This window comes from Ascidia mentula, chromosome 4 (assembly GCF_947561715.1).
Source record: "Ascidia mentula chromosome 4, kaAscMent1.1, whole genome shotgun sequence".
In the NCBI taxonomy this organism is placed as follows: domain Eukaryota; kingdom Metazoa; phylum Chordata; class Ascidiacea; order Phlebobranchia; family Ascidiidae; genus Ascidia; species Ascidia mentula.
In genome coordinates, this window is record NC_138569.1 from 10,768,416 (window position 1) to 10,784,169 (window position 15,754).

A 15,754-nucleotide genomic window follows, 5' to 3' on the forward strand; every position below is an offset into this window, starting at 1 on the left:
AATCATAACCTTCCATAAATGTTGCATGCAAGTCTTTTTTCAGCTGGGCCAGAAGAGGAACAATGTTAGGTTTCTCCTCAATTTTGCGCAAAACGCCCTCATATGTGCGCACAGACTCCATTAGAGATATAGCATATGGGTAGAGCTGATTTGCCTAAAATATCACCTAATGTTTTAATATCTAATATAATACTTTCTCTCAAGGAATTTCAATGAAAAAACAACATATTATGAAGTCTTATTTTCCAGATTCTGTTATTAGAATCTGATGATTGACAAAGAAATATAACTGGTGGAAAGTTAAACAAACAAAAACAGTAACTTTCTCTTGGCGGAGGTAGAAAAGGTTTGTTATGAAGTAGAATATTGCTATAACTCATGGCAATCATAGAAATTGCAGAATAATTATCATGATTTACACGAGTGCTGAGCATGCCTAATATTCAACACTAATCTATGGAACAATATTTCAAAGACATGGTCATGCTATTATCAAATTGAAGTATTTTATGAATTCTCTCAGCTTTGAAGGAAAATGATAAGAAGTATTTTGTTTTTTTAAAATTTATTTGCAGATATGAACTAAGATGCACAATGGTGTGACACATTCACATTATTTTAGAATTCAGACAGTCCAGGTTTTAAAATGTTTGTTGGCATTTTCTTGAACAATCCTCTTAACTGTCGTGCTTCACAAGTTGTTATTTTGAGCTATGATTTAAAAATAGCCTTTTTCCCATTAAAGTATGGGTTAATTTTTTCACACCTTTCAGTGGCAAAAATACATCATATATGCTACATAAAATAATCTACATACCTGATGCGCTTTGTTAACGATTGCGAGTGGAACTCTGAATCCAAGCCATTTCAAGTTTCTCACTTCTTTTGCAAGAGTAATAATCTCAGGCTGAACATAAATTAAATATTATGGTTAAAACAATCCAACTGCAATATATCTCATATAGGACATTACTGACGGTTTTGTAAATCTTTAATACAAACAAAATAGCCAATCTAAACGTCTGTAGCATGACATTCTCGACTATTGCATTGGCTATTTTGTTTGTATTGAATATCTCATATATTAAATTAACAGGAAAAACAAATACCTGAAAGTTCACCCTTGGTCTTAAAACTTTCTGTGGTTCTCCAGATGAAAGAACAGTTGAAATTCCTCTAGTCTTTGTGGATTCAATTGCAAATATATGTCCACTCATAGCAATGTTGCGCTGGGTAACCTGTGTCAATTATACACATATATTGTCACTGTGCAAAACATTGCTTTGTTTCTTAAATGTATTCTGCTGCAAATATATAGATTTTGTTTCACAAGCAGTTTTAACTAAAAAGAAAAAATTTAAATACTAACTTAAAGTGAAAAAATCAATTTTACAAATCTGGTTTGAATACATACTTGATAAGTTAAATGCTAATTTTAAAAGATATTTGATGTATTAATATACAATTATTCCACCTGAAAAATGTCTGGCTCACTGGGCGAGAAACGTTGGATTAGATGATTTATTTTCAATAAAATTTAAATCTGTGTCACTTACTTTTCTTGACCATTCCTCAAAAATAAACTTGGTGTCAAGTTTACTTCGAAAGTTGTCGCCATCTTGTCTTAATTTTTGACCTTCTACATGATTTTCCCAACCTGAAAAACAAGTAAATAAATTAGGATTTAACGCTTCTTTGAAGTAACTTTATTCTTCATAAAATAAATTTTTGATAAAATAGTAACTAAAAATGCTTGTTGCAAAGTTTTAGACATGGTTATATCCAAAGTTGCCAACGATCTGGGACTTAAAATAAGGAAATAATAGATTTTACTACAATGATACTTTTTATGAGCTTCTGTCTTACCTTTACCAAGCACATCTTCAACTCTTTTCATGTAAGCAATTAACTGGCGCTCAATTTGTCGGGCCCAAATGATAGATCCTGCTACTGGAGGAAGATCACGTTTTCGTGACATTAACTCCTCTTTGCTGCCAGCATATTGCTTTTTAAACTTCTCGTGGAGACACTCGATGTCATCCTTCACCTTTTGACGACAGTTTGAAAAACTATAAATTATTCATAAGAAATCAAAACTTGACTTACCCTTTGTATCAACTGAGTTTGATATTCACGAATTGCTCCACGAATATGCGGGCGAACGAACAAGGCATTGAACCTGGTAAAAGTTTATGCATTTGTACCTTATGTTTCAGCTATATTACCATGTAACATGTTGAAATGTTACTGCACCTTGAAAATATTCGAAACATTTCATTGGCATTTTTAGCAGTGCCCAGTTGGTCACGCAGGCGAGCAGTTATTCTGGTCTCCACTCGATCAATTCTTTCATCATATCTGCGAAGGGCTTCCATCCATATTTCGGTACCTGCCAAATGTATGCCAGTCAGCAATATTCTAGCATTTTTATTTTTGGACAGGAAAATCCAACCTTCTTTAGAAACATCCAAGCATTCAACTTGCTTTACATTTTCATAAGCAAGATTTACTTCTTCAATAGCATTTGCATCAGCTTCAAGCAAAGCAGTGTTCATCTGAAAAATGTCAAACATTTCTGTGTAGATCAAAACAATTTATCTGAATACATTTTGCAAATCGTATACTTACAGTTTTGTCTTGTTGTCCATTATCACCATCAGGTGTGCTTGTTGCAGAACTTACTTTTTGTGGCCTTAATACTCTAATGATAACATTGCGAAGTTGTTCATGTTGCCTTCTGAATCTGCGCATCTGGTCAAGTCTGAAAGAACATTGTGTTTTATGGTAACCATGCTTTCTGAAGCTTAGTGTAGTCCTGTCTCTCATGAAACTTTATATACCATGGGGAATGCCAGCACAAAAATACAGGTAATAGGAATATTACAGTTTAGACCAGGGGTCAGCAACCCCAGGCTTATGTGCTAATCTTGGTCCATAGGCGATTATTCATGGCACACCAAGTGATTTACGAGTTCATACACTAATACTTCACTGTACTGTGTTGTGTTGTGATAAGAAAAATAAATTCAATTTGTCTAAATGTTCAAAAACGTTGAGGCAGTTGTAGTACAGTGTACAGTGATAACCAAAAATCAATTTATTTTAGCATATAGGTTGGCATGTAAAGTCACTGCCAACTATGCACTGAAAGTTCAGTTTTGCCGAGTGAAGTTAGCTGAAGGCCTGAAACTTAAGTTATTTACAATTATTTTTTATGGCATGCACCACTGATACATAGTTTAGCATATGTTAGAATCATTGTTCAAAATGTACTCAAGCTACATTATGTTTCTTTCTTTTTTTTAACTTTATACAGTTGGTACACCAGTTTTGTTATGTTTTGTTTTAATTTAATTTAATGAAGAGTTGGATACCAAAATTAGTTTCAGTTTTTTTCAGCAAATTTCGCCGAATATTCGGTTTCAGGTGAAAAAATTGTTTCTGTGCATCACTATTGCCAACCCCTGGTATGTCTGATTTATGAATTATATCTCGTTATAAGAAAAAAATAACCAGTTGAAGTTGAGGTTGAACTAACATTACAAGTGAAACTTTCCAGTACTACTTCAACAAAATGATGTTAAAAAATTTATAAATGAAACAAAAACTATATTCATGAAAAGCAAAATAGGTGTACCTGTCCTGCATTTTCTTGTGGGCAAAATTTAATCTCCAATTCATTCTTTTCTGTTCATCTTTTTTCTTTTTTAACAAGTCCCTCATTAATCCCTGAATAAAAATAAAACATTACTTGAATTACCCAGCCTACTTATATGGGATGTTTGATGTCAACATCAACTGATAGGATGAGACTTAACCTGTTGCTTTTCATATTCATCATCCCATGTGGAAAAGACTTCAAATCCTGCAACCATCACCTTTTCAAACTCATCATAGGAGATATGCATTAGCCTCTGAGTTCCCAAAACCTATACACAGTTAAGCATAATTTATTAGTAAACTGGTAGCCTACACTTACAAAGATCGGATACACAATTTCATGGAATTAAAGGTTTTGAGAGCAATGTGCAATAGAACATGCACAACTAAAAAATATACACACTGTTACAGGAGTGTGACTACCTTTAGTTGTTGGGTCATCAAATCTCTAGAAATTGCCTCTATCAAGCTCAAGCCACGCTGTATAGGGTAATACTGACAGTTTCGAATTTTTCGGAGGTGTTGAAAAATTGCCACCAAGGCCTACAATAAAAAAGTGATCAGAATATAAAAGTTTTACGACATTTAAAACTTAAATGTAGTTTTACAACAAAATACTGTATGTTTATTAACCTGTCTGATTTTGTTCAGTTCTGTTGCAGACAACAGGTCATTAAGTGGAAAGTCCTTCATGAGCAAATTGTAGTTGTTCACTTTGTCGATAGCCTGCTTCAAACCTACATGAAATATTGATGAGTTAAAAAGCATGACCTCATCCCTGTGCAGACATTGCAAAATCTCATTTTTAAAATCTCATAAATCTCAAGTTGTGTTGTATGAATGATGTTTTTCTAATTTGTTGTAGTTTTTACCAATGTGTGGTATTTAAAAATTTTTTGCAACAGTCCCTTTACCTGTATCAGTGTCAAAACTGACTGTTGCGTGAAATCTTTTGCCATGTTTTAAAATGTCCAGTGACAGAGTGATTTCGGTTGACTCCCGCATTTCTTGGATGCGCAGCAGAGCTCGCTCCAAGTTCAGCCAGAAGCTTATCTCTTGCATTGCAGTACCAGAGGATGGGTCTCTATCCAACTTTGTAACCTAAAAAAAAATCTGTTACATACAACCACAACCCTTTGATTCAGAGTCACAAAAATCATGAACAACCTTTTGAATTTCACGAATCCATCGGTTTACTCCATTCTGCAATGTGTTGAGGTAAGTTGAATCCTCAATTTTGTCACCAAAGTCCTGAACACGAGCTCTTTTTCCCTCACTTTCCCTTTTTTTTACCATGGTTGTGACTGAAGGATGAATCACCAATGATATTTCCGGAATGTCAATGTTCTGTTGCAAATGCAGCAGACCCATTTCCAGTTCAGCTATTTTCTTTTCCACTGAAGGTGCCATTTTGTCGCCCTCTCTAAATAGAACAATTGCCATGATTCGTGAAAGCAAACATTTATGTTGATACACTTATGTTTAAGTTTTTTTCAACCTTGAACACATTATTATGTTAAAACTACCTGTCCAATTTTCCACTCTCCCTGACATAGGATTTAAAGAATGGAGCAAATGCACAGCTAACAAGCGAGTGCAGCGTCTCATATGGTGAGTCTTCAGTTAATGTGATTGCATGCAGTTGACTGGCAACAGGTTTGTCAGCCTCCACTATAGCACCTCGCTTGATCAGTGCAACCCTGAAAAAAACAGTAACATGTTGACACGATAATTAACACAGGCAATTTTATTATGCAAGATTTATGCATCATACTAAAATAATTTAACCATCATATATATCAGCAATTTAAACAATATCAAAACACAAAAATACCCAGATGCCTTCCCATTGCTGTAATGAACATCAATTGTTATATTGTAAGTTGCCTCCACCTCGTAAGAATCATCACTTTCATCTACTAAGCAAAAATATCTTCTAGTGTTTTGTATTTTTAAAAAGATATGCAGCCTATACCCTTTGTTGCCAGTCGCTCAATCATGAGAGACCTGGCCTGTGGATCTCCCAGAAACTTTTCCATTTGATCCAGCACATTTCGTTCTGATAACTTTGTTTGCAAATTTTTGGGCGTTGTACCTTCATCTTCTAATAGAAGTGGAACCAATTTGCTAATGTATGAAGTCAAAACTCCAACAGAAGCAACCTCTTGCACAGATTGCTCTTCGCCACCACTGTTTGCTGCCATGCTAGTTTTGGTTCAACAAAAAAGCCTAACAAAATACATTAAATGATCAGGAAAGCAAATTACACCGTCACATGTCCTTTATCAGAAGACATGGTGAGGGCTTCAGCAAAGAAAAATAATATCGCAGAAAAGTCATTTTCGATTTACTAATAACTGGTGTTTTGGGCAACACTTCATGCACTTAAAACATTATTACTGGAATATTTTACTAAAACGGTAGCACTATCAGATACTAAGCAGTTGTTTGGCTATAGTGCGCTCCACAATGGTTCGTCTCTGTTGTTTAGTACCTAACAGAATGACATTGACCGAAAGCTACCACTAAGTGGAAATCTGTGTGCTAGCACAGAGCCACAGTCAACAGCTGCACTGATGAGACCTTACAGGTTGAAACGGTGTGTAGACCCTGTCTTTAAAACTAATTTGTGAAATAGTCTGTCATTTTAGATTGTTGTTTTCCTGATTTTAAGATCATTGTTTTGAATTTTTGTGGCATTATGTCATTTAAATGTAAAAGATGTCAACAACAAGAGAACTAGAAGCCCAAACTAAACTAATCACAATTCAAATTCATCAATGGGTCTCACGTCACAATGCCGCAGGTAAAGATTGGCTGAAAATGCATTGGTTTACATTCTTCAAAAGTTCTCCAAAAAAACGTGTAGTGCACCAGATTGGATAAAACGTTCGCACTTTTGCGAAAATTTACCGATAATCCCCGCAATATATACTAGCTAATGGATTAACAAACGAAAAGTGTTGTGATCGTCCACGCAATTAACGATCGCCTAAAAAAATCTTCCGCACAAATAACAAACTTCCCAATCTGGGTGTCGTGTCAAGAAATATTAGTACCAGGCACCAGTTTAAAAATGTATTGATAAGGCACTTAAATGAAGAACTCCTGTCAAATCCAATGCATTTTCAGCCAATCTTTACCTGCAGCATTGTGACGTCAGGCCAATTGACGCGAAGTCGGATTCACAGACATTGCACCTTCACAAACACGATCAAAAATATTGAAATTGCGTGTTTTACATACAGACCGATAGCATTTTAATGACTACTTTCCATTTCATTTAGTGCAAAATTTTTGAGCTACTATGTGTAAAGTCACGAACACACAACCACAACCACGCCTTCACCAAACGGACAGTCGCCAACGACTGTGAACAAGTTCAGATGTAAAGGAATAGAAACAGGGATTGAACGCATGAATAATTTTGCAACGCATAAAAAGATCTTTATGATATTTGTTTAAATGTTAAACCATAGTACACTCTTCTTAGTATACTATGGTTTAACGTATTACCACAAATCAAATCAAGTCATGTTTATTTTTACAAGGAAATAAAAAGGCATGTGCACCGATAAGGAAAATCGCCGTCTGCCGTAGAATCCTAGCCAGCCGCACTGTGAGGTGATGGGTTGCGACATGTGACGGAAGCCACGCGGCCGTACTGGCCAAAGCAAAACCCACCGTAACGCAAACGCTAACTCGGTTCGTGGTGGTTTGAATTGGAGATGGTCGGGATCGTGTGGAGGTTGCGCTTGATGTTTCATCGTAGATCATGCTGATGGTCAATCACACGTTTCGATGTTGGTGTGCAGCAGCACTCCTAGGTCTAAAATAACAACGGATCCTACGGCAGTAAATTGTTCATTTAGGTGTAAAGTGCACCGTGGAGTAGATAAAAACCCAAGGAAACACTATAGAAAAAGAGGACATAGAAAAACGCAATAAACGACAAGAGGCCTAGGAAGAAAAAGGGAAATGGACTGCTAACAGGATGTTAGTACTGAGATGTGAAAGATTTTTAAATGAAAGAAGAATTTTTAAAAGATTTTAAAAAAAATTTAAAGGACGGGAGAGCGATCCAATGGAAGGGTTTTTTCCTCCCATAAACCACACAAACATTATGCAAAAAGTTAAAACCAATGCTTGTACCGTACGATTCATCTACCATAATTTCACCACAGTCATAATTGGATTCTTTTGAGAGTTAACAAACCGCCTGGTGTTTTGCCAAAATTTCGAAAAAAATATGATGACTGTACAAACACAACACAAACTGTTTCGTGTTAAAGTATGTTCATCACATAGCATACAATTGTATTTTCTGCTTTAAAATTAAATCGCCATAACCGTGAGAGCTAGTCTTCTCATTTCGTTGTGTAATTGACTGCATGGAGTATAGCAACGAGAATAAATTATTTGAATTGCCTTTCTCAACAAAAATCATAATATTTTGATATTTAAAATGCGCTTGCAAAAAAGCACAGGTAAAATAGAAATGGTCTAACCCGTTTCGATCGTTGTGCACCTGTTAGCCATCTTGACTTGTGACGCGGCACGCTGCTGCGGGCTGTATTGTTCTGATTTTATGCTTTTAAAGTGTTAGACCTAGTGATTTTTCTGACTTGCACGCTCGTTTGTAGATGAGTATTTTTAATTAAACTGGTATTTAAATAGTTTTTCAATCAAGTTCATGTCAATGTCATGATTTCGAACCGATATAGATTCATAAAAATCAAGTTGGTCAGAGGAGTTTCAAGCATGCTTCTGTATAAATTCTTGTTATGTTTTTGATACACTTTAGGGAGAAAGCATTTAAGAAAAAATGTCCCGCAGTGCAAGGCCCCCACCAGGTGTGGATACTATGGTTTCATTAAAAGTTGATAATTTGACGTATAGAACTTCACCTGAAAGTTTAAAGCGGGCTTTTGAGAAATATGGGGATGTTGGAGATGTCTACATTCCACGTGACAGGTAAACCACCTTGTTTTGTAGACTAAACATTTTCACACACTTCTAAATGCTGAAATAAAAATTGACTTTACAGATACTCAAAAGAAAGTCGTGGATTTGCTTTTGTAAGGTTTTATGACAGGAGGGATGCAGAAGATGCAATGGACAGCATGGATGGAAAAATGCTCGATGGAAGAGAATTAAGAGTTGCTATGGCTCGCTATGGTCGACCTAATGAACCTGCTCGTGATTATGGCAGAAGTCGCTATGGCGAGCGACCATCACATGGAAGACGTCGCCGAAGGTGGGTATTTTGTACATTTTAAAAAAAATTGTTTTAAAGTGATCAATATGAACTGAGCTTGGTTAGGTCCAGATCTAACGAAAGGAAAAGAAGCTACTCAAGATCGAGGTCACGTTCACGCTCTCGTGGTCGAAGAAATTCAAGCAGAAGTTATTCCAGGTCTAGGAGTCGCTCAAGAAATCGCGGCCGAAAACACAGTTCCTCTCCAGTTGGCAAAAAGAGGTATAATATATAATAGCAAAATTATTTTTACTTCTTTAACCATATTTCATCATTGTTCTTGTTTGTGTTTGAGACAGTTGCGATGTATTTTGTAATAAATAAAGTAAAACAATACCCAGTAATAACGCCTGATTTTTGTTTGCAGTCGTTCTGCTTCTCCTCGAAGTTCACACTCGAAGTCGAAGTCAAGGTCCAGATCACCTGTGGAAAATGGAGATTAGGCTAAATGTTTGATCTTTGCTGCAGTCAATCCTGTATAGAAACTCTTGATGAAATGGTAAATGAATTGTTTGTTACAAATCTTGTGCAAACATGTTAAAATGGAAGATAATAGTATCGTACCACAGATGATGCTACCTAGATGGAATACATCCATATTTTATGAAAACACACATGTTGTTGGTGGTAAATAGGTTTTAATGCTTACAACTCTAAATTTTGTTTCAAAATTTTCTTTTTCTTCTGCTGAAAACTGTTGATTTTGCCAAAATGTGTACATTACTCATTTTACAATGATAATCTGACTTATTGTGTGAAATGTTGTTCAAAGGCACATGTTTGCTGTCTAATGGAATCAGAATTTGTGGCAGTGAGCAGTTGTGTGATCCGGATAAGCAGATCCTTGTTTGGGTGATGCTGCAGAATGTAAAGTTAGCGAAGCAGGGTGCTGTCATGACAACGTATGCTGTGGCGGTTTCTAGCTGCTCAATGGCTGGTGGCTGATCACCTCACTAATATATTATTTATCCAGTTAGCTGTGAAAGGTAGCAGGGTTGGAAAAAGGTATTTTTAACATCCACATAAGAGATGTTGCTGAAAAAATTAACATATTATCATAGTAAAAATTGTTCCAGCACAATGGTTTTACTGAATAATTTTAATATTGTAGTAGTTCTGAGAATTGTGTGGCACAGAAATATTGTTGCTGGCTGCAATAAATCTTCATAAGATACCTAAGTGACCGCACTGGGGTTTTTATACCTTCGCTGAATACAGGATGAAGTTGCAGGCCATTAATGACGGTAAGATTTTTGTCAAAATAAATGTTGCTAGCTTAGCTCCATTACTTTACAAGGAACAGCATTTTTATCCTCTTATAAAGTGGTTGGTGCTGATGTTTTGTTTCCTAGACAAGAGCTGTCATAAAGTAAAATCAGGCTATGGATATTATTTTATGTCATTGACACGAGTTTTATTTCTTAATCTGGGATGAGCATAAAAACATTGTTATAAATGTATGTATTTCACCATGAATAACCAATGATCAGATTTATTGGACTGTTTGGAACATTTTAGTGTAAATGTACAGTACTTCAATATTGAAAAGGTTTTCATCTTAAATCTGTTTCCAATATAGTGGTTAGCGTACACATTGTTAGCTAAATGGTGTGTCACTTCGAACGATTGTCGTGTGTGCACTCAAGTGGACATACCAATGTTGCAGGTCAAAAAATGTAATTACAAGCCAACAATCTAAACAATACAATCTGCCAACAATTAAAACATATCAATTTCAAGACGTAACCTCGTTTGTGTATTTTTGTTCTACATGTGCAAAGCAATCAAACGTGAAACCTGTAGTCATGAAATTACTTCAACATATTTTTTCTCGTAGCGGATACCTTCCCGTATGCATTTAGTCGTTGTAGCGCTCCATTTTTTTAAATTTTTATCAAGTTTGTTTGCACAAATCACGTGATAAAACAAGATCGCCTTGTTTAGCAAACAGCTTCTCTAATGGAATTGTTAAGTTTTCCGTCACACCCAGCGCCACACAATTGTTTCGTTTGTCGGAAAATCTGATGATTGTTTTTCTCTTGCATAGTATATCAGTTGCAACATTCATGTTGGATGTCTAAAACCCTTAAAAATAACCCTCCACACGATATCGAAAACCAGCAAAATTGGCGCAATAACCCAACAAGACCGAGCCTACGTTTTGTAGCGAAAAATATGTATCGTTCCGTTACATGTATCAAGAATAAATTAATGCAGCGGTGTTGCTCATCAATTATTGTATTGACCTTTGGGTGACTGCAAGTTACACCAAAAGAACATTCAAAGAGAGTTATACGAGCTGGACCAGCCTTTCACATGTGGACCTTGATACGCGTGAATGAAGAATATTGTGTGTAGTTTGCCAGTCAAATTAAAATATTTCTGTCCTGTGAAAGCGAGGTATGATGAGTAGCCCTGTATTACGTGCTAATAGAATCTACTTGAAACGCAAGAAGCAGACCGACTAGGCGAATCTATTTCCACAAGAAATTTACTAATTTTATCAGAGCATCAACTCCCACTCGAATGAAGGTAATACTTTCAAATGGAAATGATTAGCAAAAAATGCTGATTGAATGCAAGAACATTGTGATTATGTGGTACAATGAGCTCACAAAAAGCGTATTGCAATAAAAGAGACATATACACAAGCTTGCGGAATTTACATTGGTATGCAAAAATTGACTAGACAACTTTTTGTGCACTTTTCACGAACATTTATTTTCGGAATTCACTTTTCCAAATTAGTGTCTATCTAAGCATAGAATAATATTCTATGATCAAGCCTTTGAAACATTTTACTAGCAAACACAAATTCCAGTGTAATTTCGTGTGTTAAGAGTTTTAAAAAAAGCTTGTTTAACCGTAAATGTATGTACAAAATATTTTTTGGGAAAAACGAACAAATTTTTTCCAGTTCTTTTATGACGTCATTGAACTCACAATGGCCCAAGAGCACGTGCGTTTGTTTGTGGGAAAAAGGTAAGCAAACCTTTCACGGTTTGATATTTCATTCGAAAAATTACACCACATATGGATAATAACTGAGAAATAGGATGTCTCAGTCACCTTTCCATAAATAATCATAGTCCAAAAAGTTTGTCATGTGAACCACGCATGTTTATTTTTTTTATGTTTAGTAATTGCTTTAAGTTTGATGAGCTTTCACCGAGTTCAACAATTTAGCAAAAAAGCTACAATAACATGTTTTTCACATAAAAAAACATAGAATAGCAAAAAAAACTCCTTTGCTATGTATATTCAACTCTATTGTACAAAACAAATATAGAAAAATAGACATATTTTTTTAAAGCCATATGCAATGGTAAAGTTTCTCCTGATTTGAGAGGAAATTTCCTGAATTGCTGTGATGTGTAATGATTTTTCAGGAATTGTTAAGGAAGGCGATTTGGCACACAGACTGATCTCTTTGTTCTCATGCAGTCACTGTAGCATGTATTATATATTTGTCTTTTTTGAAACTAGGTGATGTTTTAAACATGAATGAAAGTAAGGTTACTACGGGGGGGAATTTTGTATCTTCCGAAAAGATTGAACTAAATGATCAACACACAGTTTTGATTACTGGTGGAGCAGGATATCTTGGTTCACGTCTTTGCGGCCTGCTGCTAGAATGTGGCTACAAGGTAAAGAACAATTTATGTAATTGTTTTGTACTTGTATGTAAATTCAATTATCATGAATCTGCCAAAGTAAGAGTAATTGTTTAATAAAACTCTGCAAGTTTTAATCTTTACTTCTGTGGATACAATGAGGAAAACAAAAAAAGTTTATACAACAAAGCATCTTTGATATTTTTTGCAGGTACTTTGAGTTTGAGATACTAGCAGCACATTTTATCCACCATGATTTATTTTTATATAGATAGTTCTTACAATGAGAAACTTTGACCACTTGTATGGTATATACCATGCTTTGTAGCCCACCTGAAAAAACTTCTTGGCCCACTGGTTTGGGAGAAGTGGTGTTTAATAAACAACTTAAATAAACCCCTATTTTGGATGTTAGTTTTAGCTTTGAGTAAGTGGGTTCACTGTTGTTTACAAATACTGTTGGCCAAATTTTCTGCAATGGAACTGGTTGATTTTTAATTAAAACTTGTTTTATTTAAAGGTTCTTATTTATGATTGCTTCCTATGGGGAATAACTCCCATACTTCCATTTTTGGGGCATCCAAATATTTCTGTCATTAAAGGCGATGTTTGTGATGAAGACCAACTAAAAACGATTCTACCACACTGTGATACAGTAGTACATCTGGCAGCTGTTGTTGGGTATCCTGCATGTGCTAAAGACCCAGAACTTGCAATAGAGGCAATCAGTTTGCTAATATACGCATGTTATAATTGTATTAAATATTTACTCTTACATTTATGTAATGAAGAGTATAACTTGATATATGGATTACATGATATTCTCTTAAACACGTTTGCTATTATTTAGTAAAACTATGATTGCTCATAGTTACACATAGTTTGGCTTGCTGTTTTCTCAGCTGTTTATCTTGTTTCATAATTTTTTTCTGGTTTAATATTAATTTTACCATTATGAAAAATGTCCATATTACTTGATTCAACATCTCCTAAAAAGCTTGACACTTCGTATGCCTAACACTAAATGCGGTTTGTCACTTACATAGGTGAATGAGTGTGCAACGAAAAAAATTATACAAAACTTGAAACCCTGGCAACAAATCATCTTTGCTTCCACTGGATCCTGCTATGGGTCTGTCAAGGGAATTTGCACAGAAGAAACACCTTTGGTTCCATTAAGCTTGTATGGCAAAACCAAAGCAGAGTCAGAAAAATTTGTTTTAGGATTTGGTGGTGTTGCATTACGCATGGCAACACTCTTTGGAGTTTCTTTCCGAATGCGTCTTGACTTGCTTGTTAACGACCTTACTTACCAGGTAGCAACCAACAAAATCAAATTTGCCTGAACTTCAAATCTTGCTGTTGTTTGTAGGCAATCGCAAAGGGGGAATTGAACCTGTATCAGGGTTGGTTTCGACGAACGTTTTTGCACGTTAAGGACGCTGCCCGTGCGTTTCTTTTTGCAATTAAGCACTACAAGATGATGAAGGGACAAGCGTACAACGTTGGCTGTAATGAACTCAACTTGACCAAGCGAGAAGTTGTTTTGAAAATTCAACAAAAGGTAAAGCTCGTGTATTGAGGTTTGGCATTTTTATTGCAGAAACGATTACCCCTTATGGAAATTTATGGCAAAAACCTCGGTAGGAAAAGGAGATTATCAGAGATTTTTTAAATCATTCTTGCTAGGTTTTTGACGAAACTACGCTGGCCATATGGTATTGCCATCAGGGAATCAAGGACCAGGAAGTTCTTTCCTTCATTATACAAAAAAGTAGCAAATACAGTTGACAACCAAACGGGCATCACCCATTTTTTTTTTCTAATACCAAATTACCAAGCCTGATTTGTAAATACGTTGTCCAACGCAGAAATAAATTTTGACGGTGATATAAATCCGTATTATAACAGTAAGTTGGTTTAGTCCAAAAACTTTTCGAAGCGTTTTCGCACCTGTCACATATCAGTAGCGTTTATTAAGACCGTGTTACATGCAAGAAACAAACCTACACTTTGATTTGTTGGGGGTCATCGTACAGTTGCACTACAATGCTGATGTACAACTGATTAACAAGTAGTTTATGCAGATTCCACAATTCACTTTCACCGAGGAACAAACAGACGAGGATATGGACAAGCGTGATTACGAAGTTTCCTATTGCAAGTTACGCAAACTTGGATTTCGCGCACACGAGACGATTGACAGCGGAATCGAAGAACTTGTAAAAATCCTTCCCCTCTTTTCGGAAGCTGATGTTCGAAACAGTAAAAATGTGTAGTTTTGTGATAAAGAAAATATGTTTTTTGTTGTTGTGCGCGGAATTAAAAGTTTTAGAACTGATGATGTTTACGTGTTCACTGCCTTTGTGGTCGCCAATCAGTAGTGTACGATCAGAAACAGTGTTGTCGAAAAAACATAGGAGCTTTTCCACGGACGTGTAGCACTGTTTTCACTTAAATTTTTTTTCTGTGATGCTGGTTATTGCTAGTATGTACACTGTCAACCTCTTTTTGTATACGTTTCTTATAATTTCTTGCCAACCACTGCATTTTCCCCCACTAATGTGTATGTGACATACAAGTTGCTGGGATTCTATTTTATGTGCAATCGGTTTCGAGAACCTGCGCGGTCAGCAATGTTTTTCGTGTCGATTAAAATAAACTTGTTTTTTGAAAGGATAAAAGTCATGTATAATATTGCGAGTATATGCATGTGCAGTAGAACTCGGCTAATCCGGGTTCGATTTGTTGGATTAGGCAAAGTTTCGGATTGTCCCTAGGCGTGTAAGGTTTGCCTCGCCAGCAAACCGCTGATTCCAAATAAACAGTTTATTATCAGGCTGTGGGAATAAATCCCAAGCCGGCGAATAGCTTGTAGAGTCTCAGTAATAATAGCAGTGTAACATTAATACGATAGACCAAGTAGAATCGAATGGAATCAAATAGAATGAATTTACCGGTCTAAACTGGGCTTTAAAGCTCTCCATACTGAGAACTGATTGGTCAATAATGTCAAAAGCATAGGAGAACATTTTATGTGGTAAACAGGATGTTGAATGAATCACTTTACTCGATAATATTCGATGGCTAAATCATTTGGGTCACATTATGGGATTATGCAGTACATGTGCAAAGCTGCGCGCAAAATATTACGCAATTCAAGCACTGGTTTCTGTGACGTATGTTACAAATACTTCACCCCAGATTTGCAGGTGATGAATAT

At 35.8% G+C, this 15,754-nt stretch overlaps 3 protein-coding genes across 6 annotated transcripts in view; 2 read left to right on the forward strand and 1 right to left on the reverse strand.

Annotated features, from left to right (window-relative positions):
- LOC145899883 (cytoplasmic dynein 1 heavy chain 1-like) overlaps window positions 1-5,885 on the reverse strand; it is a 29,977-nt gene extending 24,092 nt beyond the window's left edge. Inside the window, exons 1-18 of one of the 2 annotated variants that reach the window (XM_082988816.1) lie at window positions 5,636-5,885; window positions 5,495-5,576; window positions 5,187-5,360; window positions 4,828-5,083; window positions 4,575-4,761; window positions 4,294-4,397; window positions 4,084-4,203; window positions 3,819-3,929; window positions 3,638-3,729; window positions 2,629-2,761; window positions 2,453-2,555; window positions 2,254-2,389; window positions 2,107-2,179; window positions 1,867-2,047; window positions 1,557-1,657; window positions 1,110-1,238; window positions 818-907; window positions 10-154 (exon numbers count right to left, since the gene is read on the reverse strand). In XM_082988816.1, the coding sequence (XP_082844942.1) occupies window positions 10-154; window positions 818-907; window positions 1,110-1,238; window positions 1,557-1,657; window positions 1,867-2,047; window positions 2,107-2,179; window positions 2,254-2,389; window positions 2,453-2,555; window positions 2,629-2,761; window positions 3,638-3,729; window positions 3,819-3,929; window positions 4,084-4,203; window positions 4,294-4,397; window positions 4,575-4,761; window positions 4,828-5,083; window positions 5,187-5,360; window positions 5,495-5,576; window positions 5,636-5,864 (2,446 nt within the window). In that variant the 5' untranslated portion in view covers window positions 5,865-5,885. Of the gene's footprint in view, window positions 1-9; window positions 155-817; window positions 908-1,109; window positions 1,239-1,556; window positions 1,658-1,866; window positions 2,048-2,106; window positions 2,180-2,253; window positions 2,390-2,452; window positions 2,556-2,628; window positions 2,762-3,637; window positions 3,730-3,818; window positions 3,930-4,083; window positions 4,204-4,293; window positions 4,398-4,574; window positions 4,762-4,827; window positions 5,084-5,186; window positions 5,361-5,494; window positions 5,580-5,635 lie in introns of both variants that reach the window. The other variant, XM_082988815.1, reaches the window with a different exon arrangement.
- A 2,583-nt stretch (window positions 5,886-8,468) lies between these two features.
- On the forward strand, window positions 8,469-9,663 carry LOC145897447 (serine/arginine-rich splicing factor 2-like). 2 transcript variants are annotated; one of them, XM_082985750.1, is made up of 4 exons: window positions 8,469-8,634; window positions 8,708-8,917; window positions 8,984-9,139; window positions 9,285-9,663. In XM_082985750.1, exons 1-4 carry the CDS (start codon window positions 8,486-8,488, stop codon window positions 9,358-9,360), a joined length of 591 nt encoding a protein of 196 aa, XP_082841876.1. In that variant the 5' UTR covers window positions 8,469-8,485; the 3' UTR covers window positions 9,361-9,663. The 2 variants fall into 2 exon arrangements, with proteins under 2 accessions (XP_082841876.1, XP_082841877.1); XM_082985751.1 differs by having other exon boundaries at window positions 8,990-9,139.
- On the forward strand, window positions 9,289-15,183 carry LOC145897446 (GDP-D-glycero-alpha-D-manno-heptose dehydrogenase-like). 2 transcript variants are annotated; one of them, XM_082985748.1, is made up of 8 exons: window positions 9,289-9,416; window positions 9,690-11,587; window positions 11,835-11,899; window positions 12,404-12,564; window positions 13,052-13,252; window positions 13,578-13,847; window positions 13,904-14,095; window positions 14,619-15,183. In XM_082985748.1, the coding sequence occupies exons 2-8, from the start codon at window positions 11,523-11,525 to the stop codon at window positions 14,808-14,810; spliced, it is 1,146 nt and encodes a 381-aa protein (XP_082841874.1). In that variant the 5' UTR covers window positions 9,289-9,416; window positions 9,690-11,522; the 3' UTR covers window positions 14,811-15,183. The 2 variants fall into 2 exon arrangements, with proteins under 2 accessions (XP_082841874.1, XP_082841875.1); XM_082985749.1 differs by having other exon boundaries at window positions 9,690-11,449; window positions 14,619-15,182.
- Window positions 15,184-15,754: the final 571 nt, after the last annotated feature.

Excerpts from the sequence above, each read along its gene's own strand:
- LOC145897447 (XM_082985750.1), top strand. The coding sequence starts at position 8,486 with ATGTCCCGCAGTGCAAGGCCCCCACCAGGTGTGGATACTATGGTTTCA. Across the intron at positions 8,635-8,707 it reads GTCTACATTCCACGTGACAG|ATACTCAAAAGAAAGTCGTG; the intron begins GTAAACCACCTT and ends TTGACTTTACAG. Across the intron at positions 9,140-9,284 it reads TCTCCAGTTGGCAAAAAGAG|TCGTTCTGCTTCTCCTCGAA; the intron begins GTATAATATATA and ends TTTTGTTTGCAG.
- LOC145897446 (XM_082985748.1), top strand. The coding sequence starts at position 11,523 with ATGAGCTCACAAAAAGCGTATTGCAATAAAAGAGACATATACACAAGC. Across the intron at positions 11,900-12,403 it reads CGTTTGTTTGTGGGAAAAAG|GTGATGTTTTAAACATGAAT; the intron begins GTAAGCAAACCT and ends TTTTGAAACTAG. Across the intron at positions 14,096-14,618 it reads TTTTGAAAATTCAACAAAAG|ATTCCACAATTCACTTTCAC; the intron begins GTAAAGCTCGTG and ends TAGTTTATGCAG.